At 39.7% G+C, this 16,712-nt stretch overlaps 1 protein-coding gene across 2 annotated transcripts in view; it reads right to left on the bottom strand.

The window, feature by feature from the left end:
• SHANK2 (SH3 and multiple ankyrin repeat domains 2) overlaps positions 1–16,712 on the bottom strand; it is a 319,794-nt gene that overhangs the window by 227,535 nt on the left and 75,547 nt on the right. The window contains exons 1-2 of one of the 2 annotated variants that reach the window (XM_072864804.1): positions 5,875–5,911; positions 2,076–2,385 (exon numbers count right to left, since the gene is read on the bottom strand). In XM_072864804.1, coding sequence (XP_072720905.1) covers positions 2,076–2,385; positions 5,875–5,911 — 347 coding nt within the window. Of the gene's footprint in view, positions 1–2,075; positions 2,386–5,874; positions 5,912–16,712 lie in introns of those variants that run through there. The other variant, XM_072864803.1, reaches the window with a different exon arrangement.

The following is a 16,712-nucleotide window of genomic DNA, read 5'->3' as shown; positions in this document are numbered from 1 at the left end:
TTTTTGTTGTCTTGAAATTTAGAGAGCCTCCAGCTCTCTTCTCCATCCTTGCACGTACTCTGGACATCTCTGAAACAAGTCTTGATGGTACATACGAAACTCTGCAGCTGGGTAGCAGTTTAAGCAGCTGTGATACTGATGCACTAAGAGAAAGACCAAAATTTTATTTCCACAAAATTTCAGGCATTAAATTGGTTTCCACTACCATTAGTGCTAGTTTTCAAAATCATGTGCTTTCAGAAAGGGAAGAAGAAAGTGGAAAGGAAAAGTGGAAAGGAAGGTGGAAGAGGAAAGAAGAATAAAGTCAAAGCAAATAAAGGTTTGCTTATTAAAAAAAAATCTGTAATTGTTCCCCCATCTCAAAGAACTGTTTATACTTCTAGAATTTGGAAGTGTGTTATCCCAGGAATATTGATGAAAAGGCACTTTTTATCCCTTCCGGCTAAAATAAGCATTGACTCTAAGGTAAAACCTCCCATTCTGGGGGCATCATCAGTATCCAGTGGAATACGAGGGCACTCATTCTCTGAAAAGCACCTCGGGGCCACCTCATCACCTAAGCGAAGCCTCATTACAGACAACCTGTTTTTAAGCTGATACGGGTCTCTGTGAGGAAGCGTCACGCCAATTATAACCAAATGAGGTTTTGCCATTATTGTAACCTACAACAAGGTAAGGTGAGTTTGCCCTACTGCATGAAACCACTGGCCTAAGAAATTTGCGTCCTGTTCCTTCCAGTGATTCTTACGTTTCAGACTTTTTTTTTTACAACGCACCGTATTTCCACCTTCCAGCAGTATTGTTACTCTCACAAATAGTGCTTGTCAGTTTGGGTGCCTACAGCCAAGGGGAGAAGAAGAATGTGCAGGGTAACAGGCGACAGCTTCAACTACATGACGTTTTGTTTTACTGACTTGAAAACTCAAAGTAAAGATCCATTACACCTCCAAATGACAAAGAGAAACCAACAGCTGCATTTCTTAACAATACTCCTGCCCTTTTCTACTCTGAACAGTGGATGTTTTTTGATATTAGGAAACAGGACAGACAAAGCCTGATATTTTAAATGACCATTGAAATAAATGTGTTTGGTCAAAACATTTAAGCTCTAATTCTCTCCATCAGTATTCAGCTCTGCCTCCCTTCATTTTTGCAGCCCTGTGCTTTAACCCCTCGTCCCGGTGCAGCTCCATCGCTTGCACGCTTGACAGATGCAGTTCCCGAGTCTTCCTCAAAGTGAAGCTGTAATTGCCTGTTCACAGGGCAGCGGCTTCACAAAGCTGAAGCCCCCATTTGTGATCAAAACTTAGACACAATGCACTGTTTTATTGTATTACTCACAATACCTACATCACTCTAATTAGTCAGGATTTGCTCTCCAGTGGGACATAGCTGCAGGGTATTTGCAGAGAGTGCCTGCTAAATCACATTTGTAATTCAAGAGGAAAGGAAGAGCAGCAAAGTCATAGGGAATGCAAAACCCTGCAGCAAGGGTAATCATGAAAGAAGCCCGTGACATGTATGACCACCACCTCAAGAAGCCCCCTTTGCTCTCGGCCAGCCTCCTACACAGCCCCACTTATTCCCCCAGTTACTCCCTCTATTTTACTCTTTGGTTCAGCACACATCTACAGAAGGGAGAACCTAAACAGTCTCTGCTTCATCACCCACGAGCAGCTCCAATGTAGGTTTCAGGCATGACCAATAGTTTCATGAAGGGACCAAGTATCTCAGAAACATTTGACTTTGCTGTTAAATACAATCATTATTTCAACTATTAAAAGATCTTGAGAACTAGCACCTTGATTTGGAGATGCAAAGTCAGTGATAAGTCACTGCTGAGCTTTGCTGAACTTTAAAGTCTGCCTGGCTGCTGGAGCTCTGTGAGGAAACAGCTGGCTTTGACTGGAGCTTCCAATTAAAATATTCACACTTGGGCCATGTTCCACTGTGCTGAGATTTTATTACCTATATATTATATAGAGTGCACAACGCCCATATAAATAACATAACATGGCAGTCCAGCATGATGACGTTAGGGACATCTCATGCTGTGCAAATAGTCAAAAAGTCACCTGATGTGCCTGTGCTGCTGCCGTTTGACATCCTCTCCCAGCCTGTTTAGGGATGGCGACCGGCTCCGGGAGGACGGAGTGTAACTCCCCACAGTTTTTACAGTTCCATTAGGATTATTCTGCATCTGTTGAAGTAGATGAGGTGAAAGGCTGCGGTGCGAAGAAGCAGAGGAGGAGGCTGGCCACTCGGGGAGGTTGTTGATGTTGAGATTGTTGTCGCTGTTGGAACGAAGCAAGATCCGAGGTGCTGCTAAGGTGCTTGGGGGTCTCCGCCTTCTGTTTGAATAGGTGGGAGCCTCTCTAAAGGGCACTGTGTAAAGAAAGACATGCAGGGAATCTCTGATGATTTCACCATTCATATGCATTTACCACCCCATAAAAAGATTTAGCAACATATGGCATTGTTTCTTCTGCAGAGACAGAAACCCTACCTAGCCTGCATAGCTAATCGAATTCATTATCTTGAAAACATCATTAAAACTGAAAACAACTGGGCAACGTTAACCTGTTTACTGGCTTTAATAAATAGTTAGGCAACACCAGTGGCATGAGTCTGCTGAACAGTCTGAACTAAGGTCCAGGAAATGGGAGACACCTCATTACTGCCAAGTTTGCGTCTCAGAAAGTTCATATTTATGCTAGGTTGTCATATTCAATCAGAAAGCCACAGAACAGGGCTGACCGGCAGAATTTTTGATGTGTGATCTTCTAACTTCCTTCTCCCATCGGCACCCAACCCGGGCGCATTTTGTTCCATCGCAAGTTCAGGCCTACCCTGAAGTCTGTAGTGTTAACAGTCACCTTATCCCCATCTTCCAGGTTAAAAATTGAGGACACTGATTTTTCTCCTGGCAGAACTCTATTACATTGCTATAATCCCTAGGTATTCCTCTCTTTCTAATCTAGGCATTTCTACTGCATCCATTACTATTGTATATAGAACATATTACCCGAGGGTAATACACTCACTTCGTCACGTGCTGTGTCCCAAAGAGAGCATGACTGTATCCAAAGGCTGCAATATACTACTTAATGAAATAGTCATAACAGAAAACAAAAGCAAGGGCAATAAAAATCAAATACAAACCAGAGGGCCCATCCTTTCATCAGTGTTATTGGTACAGTGCTACAGTCATATGAGAATTTGTACAAGCAGGCACTATGTTTTCCAGATCTCCTTTTCTCACTGTAGTGGGTCAGTTAGTTCCAAGTGCAACTTAAAAGGCAAATTTCCTAATAAAAGGCATCCAGCTATCACTAGATGCGATGGCATCTCCGACCCATATTATAAGGTAATAAAGGATCTGACCCTGAAAACTCATGCTTGCCTCGGTCCCCATTCATGCAACTACTCGCATTAATTTATTTCAGTGGATCTCATGGGGTTGCAGGATTTGATCCAAAGTGCACATATTTACATCTGAAAAGTCACAGTAGTATAACTAACAAAAGGCAGCCAGGCATTATTGTGAGGACTTTATTGAGCTGTTGTAATTTTCAAAAAAACCATATTTCAGTCGGGAAAGAAGCCCCACAAAATATCATCCTACATGTCTAAAGTGCCAGTAAGTGCCATTTATAAAGTGCCAGAAATGTCTACGCATTCAATACCCTTCAAAAACACACAAAACCCAGAATAAGAATGTCTGTCATACCGTGCAAGTAAATAAATTCACATAAATATGAATATACTTAGGAATCAATCTGTCCTGCCTTGAAATACAGCCTTTAATTGAGAGAACACAGAAAAATTTAAGGTTTCAGAGCAAAACTGAAAGCATATTCATAACATAAAATAAAGATGGAACCGCAAGTAAAAGAATGGTTTCTATGATTTTCATCAGAATCAGTTTATGATTAACTGCGATCCTGAATATTTTAAAATAACATCCTTCGTTATTCTAATGAGCTGAAACTTTCTCTGGTAAATAGCTCAACAACACCAGAATAACCAAACAAGAGAACAGTGTGCATAGAGAGAAAGGGCTTTAAATTAATTTCCATAAGATTTCATTTGAAACAAGGCTGAAATAAGGGAAGTAGGCTTTAATAGCTGTTAAAGGGGATAAAGCATAGCAGTCCAATATTTATGCTAGAAACTGGCAGAAACTCTGTCTAATTTTCAGAATGTTCCAAGCTTTTCATATTTCATATTTTTTTAAGGTTTCAAAGCAGCAGAGTATGTCACTGAAAGCACCTTGGTGCTTCAAATATCATGGTGAAAGGAAACTCAACTTAAAGGAAACTCACAGCACTTCTTTCCAAAATTGGCATATACATCAGTCCGGAGGATCTGTATATGACACAGATGTGCCATTTGTGCATTCCTGTATTTTTGACATTCAGAATACGGCTCTAGAAATTATTTCCTTGAAGACAGGGATCTTTCCCAGGTACAATAAGGCAGAATAGCTACCGTAATAATGTCAGTAAAGGAGAAAGCACACAAACCTGACTATAGGGAATGTTTTGCACATACAGGTTTGCTACCTGAAGGTCTAATGCTGTTCCCTTAGGGTCACCAAAGTTTGTCCTGGACTTCAGTATAAATTGGATCTGACCCTCAGATTCTAATTTTTCACGAACTTAAACAGACTGCTGAGCCTTCCAGCCACAGCCCGATAACACGAAATATTGCCAACATTTGGGGGATGTTTACTGTCACTTTTGAGAGGTTGGGGGGGTATCTTCTGGTGGGAGTGGGAGGGAGCACGAGGGGCACGGTGCTCAGGCACGGCGACAGGACGGACGGAGAATTGCTGGGCACGTTTATACCGACCGATTTTAGAAAACACAAAACTGCATTCATTCCTACTGAAAAACAGGGTATGTTTTGTATGTATACACACTCTCCAGGTACCAGATGGAATTAATTCTTTTTCCCTTACATACCTTAGAAGGATTTTACAAGACCATTTAGGAGTTAGCTTTTGCTTTGCTATTAATGTTCTGTTCTTAAGGAGAGAACTACAAGCAAAATTAGCCTTTACTACAGAAAATAAACAGGAAAGGGGACAACTAATTACACCAATTGACGTGTGTCTAACACAAATCTTTTATAGAAAGAGTTAAAAATAAGCATTTCCGTGCCTAAAGTGATTAATATTCCACCCAACTGTTTCTTTTCCCCAGCAATCTGCAAACTGTAAGTGGGTGGATATTTTTTTAGCTGCTTCTTACAGGCATTATTTATATTATTTTCACAATAAAAAAACAACTACAACACAAAAGGATGAAATGCAAATGTCCATGCTTTAACCCCTGTTGGACGCTGGTTTTCCCTAATATTTCACCATGTTCAGAACTGTAAGAATAACTGTTGCAAAACTTGTTTGGGAAAAACACTTGATATAAAATGACATGAAAATGTCTGAACTAATTTCATGCCCCTGAAGTTTAAAATTATCATCCCTAACAGCATACCTGAAAGTACCATTTAATCCTGCCTCCAGCTCTCAGAATTCTATTCCTGGCATTTCATACATGTGAAGGGGCAATTCAGCACCATTCACTGACAAAATTCACCTAGGAAATTCCTTACAAATGTGTCTTCAAATGCATTTCTTAGGGAACAAAAACATTTTTCTAACTACTTGACTCTTCAGAGAAAAACCTACAATGAATAAAGTCACATCCAGCCTTAAAAATCAGTTGCCTAAATGGACTGTCTAACACAAAATAATTTTGAAAAAGAAACTGCAGGAACTGATTAATTATAGAGTCACTAAGCCGATCATATTAAATGTACACAAGAAAACACCGGTTTGAAACATCAAAGTGTTCTGCTTTCATTGCTTACCTTCTTTCTTTGTGAAGGCATTTAACAAAGACTTCATTTTCCCTTTTTACTTTAGCAGCAATCCCCTCATTATATAACCTTTGCTGGGAAGAAAGAGGCAAAAAAAAATAATAACCAAAAAAAAATAAAGCTACCCAATTTCTATGTGTTCAGGCTGCCTGCACCCTGACATAAGCAGCAGGTTTCTGGGCACTGTGTAATTGCGAGCATAGCTGGGCATGCGGTACCCAGCGTTCTGGTGACAAAGCCCACCCCACATTCTGTCTGTCAGCTGGGAGCCAACTGTGCATAGACTGGAGCTGCTCAAAAAAAAAAAAAAATCTTGCTATCTTTCACAGCATTAGTCATGTGAACACCACCGCCACAGCCTTGCAGACGATACTTTTCCTTCCGCGAGCGCTGCGTTTGTGCAGGAGCGAACGGCGGGCTGAGGGAGGTGCAGGCGGCCCGAGCTCCAAGGGGGCCAAAAATTCATATTTGCAAAGGGCAGAGGGGAGCGAGGCGTGAAAAGGTACCTGGCAGCCGCACTCCGCAGGCTGCAACTGGGGAAAGGAAAACCTTGCCAGAGATGAGAGCTGCTGTATAAGTGCATTTAGCTTTTAAACTTGCACAGCTGACTCTCAGCGCGCAGAGGCTTCTTGCTATTTATTTGCTTCTTGCTATTTATTTGCTTGCTTACTGCAACGCTCCAAAGAGCCGATTTGAGGAAAAGTACAAATCACACCAAGCTTCACACAATGACTACGTTAAGACCGGAGACAAAACTGCCACTAAACACGGTATCTTAACATGGCCTATATTCCACTCTGAAAGAGATGAGAGACAAGCACAATTATTTTCCACTCCCCTTCCATTGCACTGGAATAAAACAGAATTTCTTTTTGCACAGGGTAAAAATACGAAAATTTGACCGAGCCGTTTCGCTAAATTCAGTGCAGATGCCAGAAAATGAATGATGTAGCCTTTGCAGCTTTTAAAGTACTAATTCTGAAAAAAAAGTCTATAGATAGCTATGCCAGCCAGTGCAAACATGCTCCCAGAGGAAGAGCAAATAACTGAAATGGGCAGATAGGAAGCAGGGGGGAGGTGCTAACATTCACAAAAATTTTAAGCATAACCAGCTAAATGTAAAATATGAAGATTCCAAAGACTAGGTAATCCACTGTTTAAAACAACAGAGTAACATACATTAAAAAATTATGTTCAAATAGTACAAACTATATAACAGTTAATAAATATTTATTCCATTTCAGACATCTCTGCTGATCGCTAATGCATCTATTTTGAAAATGAGGTCTTTTTCTCACTGAGAAAATTGCTTCAAGACAGAACATAAATGACTTAAATGGATTTAACCTCTGTATGCATAATGATCTCATATTTAACATAACACTGGAAAGAATTAGTAAGCATAAATAAATCGAATAGTTTAAACTTAATTTAACATTCTAGTGTTTACATAGTTATTAATTTATAAAGAAAGGAATATTTCTCTAAATTAATATAATTTTATGCTTTGGTTCAATTTATTTTTAAAAGCAACTATTCTTAGCAGGTGGAAATCTTAGCAGAGCAAATGTCAGACACAGCATATGTACATTATTAAACGTCTTTCTCTGACAGGAAGAATTTTCTTCTGAACTTTGAAAAGACGCAAAGCTTTCTAAAGAATAACTTCAAACTGTTATTCGCTAACTTATAAATATGTGCATTAATTAGCTCCCCAGAAGAATCAATATCATTTCCAGAACAAGAACTGCTACGCCAGAACAACCATGCCACTAATCTGAATTATAGCTTGTGTGTTACTTTTTGTAATATCTTCATTCAAACTCCCTGATTATATTTGGAGCTACAAACGACGAAGGAGCTATAATTATTAATAATATTTTACATCTCCATAGTGCTTTCTAACTAAATTTAGCCAACAGTATGCGAGGGCTCATGAATTCCGCATGAAAACCTCGGTTTCTGGTAGTACACATGTTTCGATAGCCAAATGGAGACCAACAGAAGTGAGTTTTATGGTGGTAGCTCCTGAACTGCGCAGGGAAGAGACTGAAATCTTAATTTTTGCTTACTGACGGGGCTGAGATAGTCCTTGGTAAAAGTTAGGCAAGCGCTCGCTGGTGATCCTTACTTCGAGCAACGGCGTGATAACGTAAGGGCTGTGCCGCTGCACAGTGTCTCCTTAGCTCCAGGCATCGCTGTAATGCCTGTGGGCACAGTTTCCTAGGGAGTGCCTCTTAATTTTACACAGTGTAGGGCAACAGACTTTATTGACGATACAGAGCATAGATTGATCCCCGTATACTTTAAGAGGAGAATCACCTGTCATGCAGCACAGGCAAAGAAGAAAATCACTGCCTCCCTATGCTCAGTTCTACGCTTTAATCACCAGAACATCAGTCACAGAAAATTACATACAGGCTATAAGCATCAACTATCTACAAAGGGACGGGATCTCAGCGTTGCTCGTGTTTCTCTAAGCAGAACATCCTGGGCGTTTTACTGAGAAGGTGACCCGGGTGTAGAAACCTGGGAGTGAAATCCTCAAACTGCCTGTTCTTTTATGTGGGTGTCAGTGTTTCAAAGTAATGATAACCTAAGTACCTAATCACAGCAGTCAGGCGAGAAAAGGGTTAACTCAATTGTGCTCATTCATGTCTGTTCATATACAGTAAAATAAAAACAGACAGGCAACTGTAGTCAATCAAAATCAATCCCAGGGGGTATTTTTATTAGATTCTTGCCGGAGCTGTAGCATTTCATCATCTAGAGGTTTCTAATCAGTGTTATAAAAACATAAAAAATATTAAAGTCACTTGAAATTATTGAGTTTCATGGAAATTGTGGGAACTCTTTCTGATCCACACCATCAGATATATCACCTGATGAGTGATCATTTTATTCCATTTAACTGTCTGTCTCTTCCCCAGCGCAGGAAATAGAATTTCTTCCTATGTGGCAGAGCCTACTGCAATAAACACTATTGTGCATTTGGAAAATATGACAATCAGGGAAGCCAGTGAACTATTTGCAGCTGCAGTTTGGTTTTGATTTTTTCTAATTTTCACTAATAGCTTATTAGAATTTGTTTATTTTAACTGAAGTCCTAATATCTGTGGTGTCGGGAGGTTAAAAAAGAAAATATTCCAGCAGCTTCCACCTTTTCCTGAAAGATTTTCTGCCTCACAACGGTAGTCTTGGTATTATTAGCTCAGGACAGAAACCTAATAATTTGACTATGGTAGCACCCAATAATAATCTAACCCCCAAGCCATTAGCATCCATAATCTAAAAATTGTGAAGAACCTTCCAGATACAGGTGAGGTAAGCCCTAATTTCCCTGCTTCTTCTGTAGGTGCTCAGGAAAATATCTGTGAGCTCTGCATGTCTCTGAGAAGAAAAGACCACCTTAAACAGAAATCAAAACATGGGCTCTTCAGTTAATTTTGATTAGCACTTTTTTGTACATTTGTAACATCAGGTTCCCATCTTTTTATAGGCATTTCAGTCCATAGCTCCCATTAGAAATCTATGGAAATCCGTGACTTACATACTGTTGAGGATCTATTTTTAGGCACTTAAATGCCTTTAGAAAAAGCAAAAAATGATCTGTCTGACCAAATGTATACATTTGGTAAGCTCTTGCTTAATCCTCACACCAACACACCTCTAAGACAACGGCTTCTCAGATAAAGGTAGAACACAGTTATGATTGCCATGCTTTATTCTTTTTCGATTTTGTCCATTTTGGAGTTCTTGCCAGAAAAATCCCTTTAACTTGTATACGCATCTAGCTTTTTGTTAAAAATACAGCTCTTAGGATGTATAAATGCATTTCTCTCCACTATAAAATAGGCTTCCTGTATGCTAAGCCACCAAATGGAGAGTTAGACTAGAAAAGACAGATTCAAATATAGACTGTAAAGTACAAAAAGACTCCTGAAAAAAAGAAAAAAACCCTAGGTTGGTACAGTGCTTCTAGATTACTTACTTATTCCACAAAGCCACAAGATGGTCAGGAACACAGGCAGTGGTGACAGATTCAGAAGGAATCCACCTCAGGGGAACAACTAAACCTATTTTATAAAGCAAAGGGGTTTTTTTTTAATTTTTCTGAAAAAAAAACTGGGGAGTTTGCTCAGGAAACTGCAGCTAAACCAGCACTGAGAGAGAAGCATCTGAGCCCACTCAAATGATGCTCAAAGAGCCCAGCCTTAGCTGACCTAGCATTAGTGTCTCTCTTGCCACATCACTGTTAGCACCTTCTTACCATCCAGCTACTACTGGTAGCAACCAGTTAGTAGCCTTCAGGCAGGCAGTCCAAGTTTGAAGGGCAGAATGGGGGCAGGAGACTGTGTGTGGGAAAGGACAGCAGAGGGACGGCTCAGGAACAGATGGCAAGAGTTATCAATTAGAAAGAAAAACAAAAAATAGCAGCGCAATTCCATGGCCATGTGCCGGACATCCCTTCCATCACCTGGCATTTCTATCACGTTGCCATCTCCAAACTTTGCTCTATGGGACCATGGCCAGTCTCACTCTGCTCCCACGAGGAACCTAGCACATTCCCCGAACTTGCTTAAAAAACAACAACAAGGAGTTGGAAGGCTTAATTAGAGGCAATTCTTTGCGTGGTGGAGGGAACTGGCCACTGCTGGGCTCTCCAATTCTGCAGAAAACACTTTATGTCGTTCCTGTTATTTAGAAGTATTTTAATAACTAAGCATGTGAGGTGTACGTGTTTGTGGGTACATTTCAAAGGAATTTAAAAGTTGATGAATAGACAGTTGCCACACATAAAGGAGCTTAAAATCATGGGAAATGAAAATCAATCCCTCTTTCTTACCATACTCACGTGATTATCAATAAGCCCTCACTAAGATTACAGGAGTACTGCAAGAATAACATTCCACGAGCTGCATGCTTCTGCAGAAAGGAGACATGCTCACCTTAAGGCTTTACTTACAGATGCTTACACAACATCAAGAAGATACAGAGAATCTTCTGTTTAGATGACATCGAAACATTGCAAAGTGTTGCTTAAAACTTGTCGTGTGTCAGAACAAATGTCTGAAATCTCTTTGATAGGTTAGAAGAGAATAGGTTTAGAAATGATGATCCAAAAGAGCTTGAATATCATGGGTTTATCCTTTTTTAAGAAAAAATTTACCAGGCTCAATGTGGCAGTACCTGCAAATATCTGAAGCTCTGACTGCAGTGATACAGATACACAGATCAGAATTTACCTGAGAACCGAAATAAAGCCTCGGTCCCCCAGGATGAGAGGCTGCTTTGTAGCCTGCAATTGTGTGAGGAATCTGGGTCAGGGGTGCAGACAGAAGCAGCACAATGGAAGGTGAAAAGGTGGGAAAATGAAACCCTCCGATTTCGTGTGAAAGGCTGGAAGTGGGGAGGAAACAATGGCCAATAATGAGGGAGATGTCTTGCAAGCAGCAGCTTGGAGAGAGAGAAAAGCAAATGCAATGGGCGAAAGCTACAATAGCTGAAGGAGAATTTTAAAACATGATGGAAATCTATCAGCAATGTCGAAGAAAGCAGCCAATTTGAATAAAATATGGATTGCTCACTTTCATTCTAACAGGTATACTGCTATAAAGAAAAAGCAACTTATCCAAAGAAAAACCTGTATTTCACGTAGTTCTGTTTGTGCAGAGTATTCTCCCTCAGCCAGAGCTGGGGAAAGGGAAGACCAGGTTTTCTCGAGGGTTTCTCAAGGTTTTATACTCCCGGAGCACCCATAGCCCCTCATTTCTATTATGCATGTTTGGGTTGAAGGTAACGTCAAACCTGACTCTGAATAATACAAATAACTACAATAAATATTTGTATCTATCTTCTATACATTTGTGCACCCAGGTAAGAGATAGTTTTCTCTGCTGTTTGTGAAGACCCTTCCACTGAAAGGTGGCCAAGGAAAAAGAAAATCTTTTAAAAAGTAAATAGTTTTTGTGAATCCTTTCCAAAAAGGCAATGGGTGATTTGCAGTAGATAAAACACGAAACTATTTGTTTTAATAGATTTGATTACTTTTTGATGGCATTTCTTTAAATACGGACTGGGCTGATTTCAAGGTCTGTTTTCATCAGCAAGTAGAACTCACCCAGAATTGCTCATCTTTATACAGCAGCAGACTATTTGTAACCAGCTACTTAGAAGTGTCGTTGAAGCAAGAGATTAACAACCTGTACGGGATCTGGACAGGAAGATCTGTTTAGCTCAGACTATCAGCTTGAACTGAAAGCATTCAAGTGTGAACCCCTGAAGCTGCATTCTTTTACCTCCACCAATAAGACAGAAAATACAAATCAAATATAATTATATCCCACTACAAATTCTTATGCTCTTTAAACAAGCTGGTGAAAGGCTGGTGCAATTTTCTCCACTAATAATACACTGGGAAATCTAGTCCTGATGCAGCACCACTCAGAAGCATTGAATTACATTAATTTCATTCTTTGCATTATGTATACATTGAGTTGGGAAAAATATCATTTAACATCAGGGGACTGTGCATATCCCGACCCACTTAGTTTATGCTGAAAAAAAAAAAAGAAAAAAGCAGTGTCATTCAGAGAGAGGAGAATATCATGGCTGGTAGCTCCTGCAAACAAAGATGCCTGATTCTTCTAATGTCTGATGCTGATGGGCCTTGGATGCAGTATACAAATTTGTGGGTTGCAGTCTGATGTTGCAGAGGAGAACAAAGACAAATGAAACTACACAAGATGCCTAGAAAAACAAATGTACCAATATTGGATTGCATGCTGTTTCTGTGTTCTGGTGTTGTACAGAAAACAATCTAATTTTGCCTTTGTGTAACTTTCCTCCTACCAAAAAGCTCTCAACGAATTCCTTAAATCATTATGTTGTTCCAGGCTTTATTCAGTGATTTGATTTCACTGCTTTAATCTAAGTGTGAACCTCTTTAGTAAATAGTGGGACAAAGCATCTGTGCTTCCAAAAGTGTTGGTGGATCATGTCAGTTTTATTTAGAATAACACCATTTTCATAACTGAAAAGTGTATATTGCTCTCAATGGGGGAAAAAAAAAAAATTGGTCTCTCGTAGAAGTTACAAAATATGTAACTAGCCAAAGCGGTCAAATGATGTGCCACAGGCACGTTCATTATGGTAGTAAAATTTATATAGACAACTGTAATTATGGGGAGGGGGGAGGGTGTTGGGTAAATTTATGTGTACTATTTTAGGTGTCAGCCAGTTGGATCCAATTCTCCAGGCTTCTTATCTTTCGGCACTATTCCTCCAGCACATCAGATGTGAAATGCATCCACTCTGCTCTGACAACATTTTACAGTACCTGTGCAGAAGTCTAAATGATAACACAAGGTGCGTAAGGACGGAGAAGTGCACCTACTATGAGTGCCAGCTTTATCGCCCGTCCTCGGCTCAAGCGTTTCTCAAACATACAGTTACTCCTGATTTACTGCAGGCAAAAGACAGAAGAAACCAAGCCATGGTGTTAAAGTTCATGCATGACTGTGAGTTAGCCCAAGGCAGGAATTACAAGAAAACAGCAAAGAAACAAGTGCACGATATCTTCTTTTAGCTCCAGCTCCTCCCTCTTCTTCAACTCTTACATCTTGGTGTCCTTCACTGCCATTTTTCAATCTTGTTTTCCCTTCTCATGGCTACAGTTGCCTTTCACTGCTTCCATCACCAGTTCTCTAAGGATAATCTGCCTGCCACCCAGAGACAACAGGAAATAAATGGCACGTACAAGTGCATCAGGAGAGATAATTTCTAGAAGATATCACGTCATGGCAAAGTTACATAAAATTAGCAATGAAGACAAATGGATAGGGATGGGGGGGGCAAGAAAACAGCTTATGAGGTAGCTCATCTAGAAGAGGAAGGTCTGTAGGAGGTCGTGTCACATAAATGTCTAACAACAGTGGGAAAAAAAAAATCACCCAAACTTCATTGGCCAAAATTTAATTGTGAAGAGAGGAGGGAACAATCAAGTAGTTAATATGACATTGCTATGGCTTTTTAATACCTTGCTGAACTTTGAGGGCAATATTTTCATTGAGAAAATAATACATTATTTTACTGAGGACACATAGCTGGGCTTGAACTGTCAGCAAAGGAACTACAGAACTGTGAAAGCTTTTCACTCTACTGGTTGGCTTCCCATAGGTGCACACTACTTTATCATGTATTTAATGGCAAAAATGTGCATTACCACTTTAATTCTTATTTTACAGTACAGCAGCACAAGGAGCCCATTTTAATTTTGGCAGAGGTATTATCAAACCATAAAGTAAGTGCCAAGAGAACTCACTTGTTGACTCTGCAGCCTCCCTGAAGCCCATGAATCTGGAAGTAGTGAGAGGAGAATTTAAGGAGAGAATACTGTTGGGGGTCATGAGTGTAGAAGAAGCCACTAGACCTCCATATCCCATAGACTTGCATAACAAACTAGAAAGCAAAAAGCATGTACATAATCGTAGATGTAGCTTCTCAAATGTGGAGTTAGTGAGAACCATCATTATTGCACCCCACGTTATCCTCTGCACATGGTTTTTTTCCCTCCTATCTAGTATTAGTGATCTTCAAGAATTCTTCATTTGCTCTTATTCTCATCATCTCAATTCCAAACTGGACCGAGCACTGTGAGCTCCAAGTAAGGGATACTCACACTTTTGAGATGATGCACATTTGGGTTACCTGAGCAGAGAGTCTCTCACTACAAATTTCCAATTGTCTTTTATGCTACAGACAGTAGATACGTAATGCAACCATTCAACCCTCAAAATATCTTCCCTTCTCAATAGAGGAGAGCAAGCTCTATCTAAAGTCATGTTATCAAGCAAGATCTTTAAAAAATAAAACCCAATAATTTAAGCTGATAATTGTCTCACCATCCTTAGTTCCATTTAGACATTTGGTGTTAAAAAGAAACTAAAACATTGCTGATTTATTCATTAAAATAACAGCATTCTAAATTATATTAGTAGCCTACATTTCTTCATCTCAAAAATAACTGTTAATGAATCATGCTGGTCTAAATAAGAAAGGATAAAAAAAGAATGTATCCGCTGTAACAGGGGGTTATCTTTGTACAAATATGTAGGTGTTTGCAGCATTTGTAATGTTCTCAGTGGTTAATCCCATTGAGAAAGGAAGGCTTGCTCACTGAAGAGTTTTTGAGGTGGATTAAAGTCATATTAGCAATACTATGCCTACTTCTGGTTCAAGACATTATCACTTGCATGTTACAACGTTTGAAAATATTGAGGGAAGACTTCTTTTTTTTCCCCCAGCGTAGCCTGTTTCTTGATGTTGCCTGCAGATGAAATTTTGAGATGGTACCCTGACAGCTGAGTTCAGATTTTCTGTAACAAGAATATGAAAAAGGACTCTGTTGTTTATATAGGTTAGTAAGTCAGAGCAGGTAAACAATATCAATTGAAAGAATAAAGAAGGTGCAAGCTTAAAACCCATTATCAAAAGTAATCTTATGTACATACTATGTCAGAAATATTACCATTTATTCTTATGTTTCTGGCAGCAGTGGTAGATATAGCTACATGATATTCACGAATTCAGCGGAAAATGCATGGCTGACATCCAAGACATTACTATGAAAATAGAAGTGTTCTGGATATTATTTGCAGTCACACCCCCGGACATCATGAGTACTACAATAAAATTTGACTTCCGTGTTCAAGTTTCAAAATAACTCTGTTTTCTTCCGGACAAGAACTGATGCAAATAAAGCTAGTAGAAAATGGCAATGCACATCCCTAAAAACGAATGGGGTCAGAGAAAGGAGAGTAAGTGCATAAATAAGCAAATTGCATATGTTGTTCTCTACTAAGTCATGGCATTTCAGGTGCAGATTCTTGATGTTTCAGAATAACTGCAGGCTGTGTGTTTAGGAGAGAAATCATTCTCATGTTGGTATTACCTGTACACATGTGTAACTACTACATGTGTCCACCAGCACTTTCATTAGAGGAAGGATCATTTGGCACTAACCATCTAGGATCTAGCCTGTCGTCATCTACAGAAGCACATCTAAACTAAGTTATGATGACTGTACTATATATTCAAGGGCACAATTTCAGGTATGAGAATTTTAAGTAATAAACAGTATGTCTTTATATGCAAAAAAAAGTGCAGGAAGAATATGCTATGTATCAAAAGAAAAAAGTACATAAGACAGAACAGATAAAACAGGGTAACATAAAATATGTATTTCAGATATTACATTAGGAAGCTTCAGTTGAGAAGCAAATTCAAATTACTTGCAATATTTTTTTTGTTTACTAACATTTGTAATAGAGACCTAAAATGAAGGAAAGATCCAGCCCTCGGCTCTACCAGTGGACACCAGACACAGTTTCACCAGCAATTTGTGGTGCAACAATCCTGCAAGCAGCCCCCAGCAGCTTTTGGCTTCTGAGGAACCACTGCTTCTAGGCAACATACAGGTGCCCACGGTTCCCAGGACGCCTCCGTTGCAACGGGGGACAGAAACAGTCAAAGATTATTCGCACCCTCCATGCCGTGTTCCCAGTGGAGGCCAGGAAAGCCCAAGACCGCTCCCTCAGCTGGCCAATGACTGGTGGAAGAGTGGTGACACAGCCCAAGAAGAAATGGAAATCTATGAAGTTGGGGAAAACTTTTATATAATCACTGCAAGAATAAATTTTCCATTAAGTCTTAATATCTTTCTCCTGGTCTAGAATTTGGTAAGAAATTTAGAAATGACTCACCCTAAGTCCTCCTGGCGAGGACCATGCTTTCCTTTATGTTGGGAAGCTGCAAGGAACATCAAAGGA

Source organism: Ciconia boyciana, chromosome 6, assembly GCF_034638445.1.
Source record: "Ciconia boyciana chromosome 6, ASM3463844v1, whole genome shotgun sequence".
In the NCBI taxonomy this organism is placed as follows: Eukaryota; Metazoa; Chordata; class Aves; order Ciconiiformes; family Ciconiidae; genus Ciconia; species Ciconia boyciana.
This window is presented reverse-complemented; position numbering and strand designations above follow the sequence as displayed.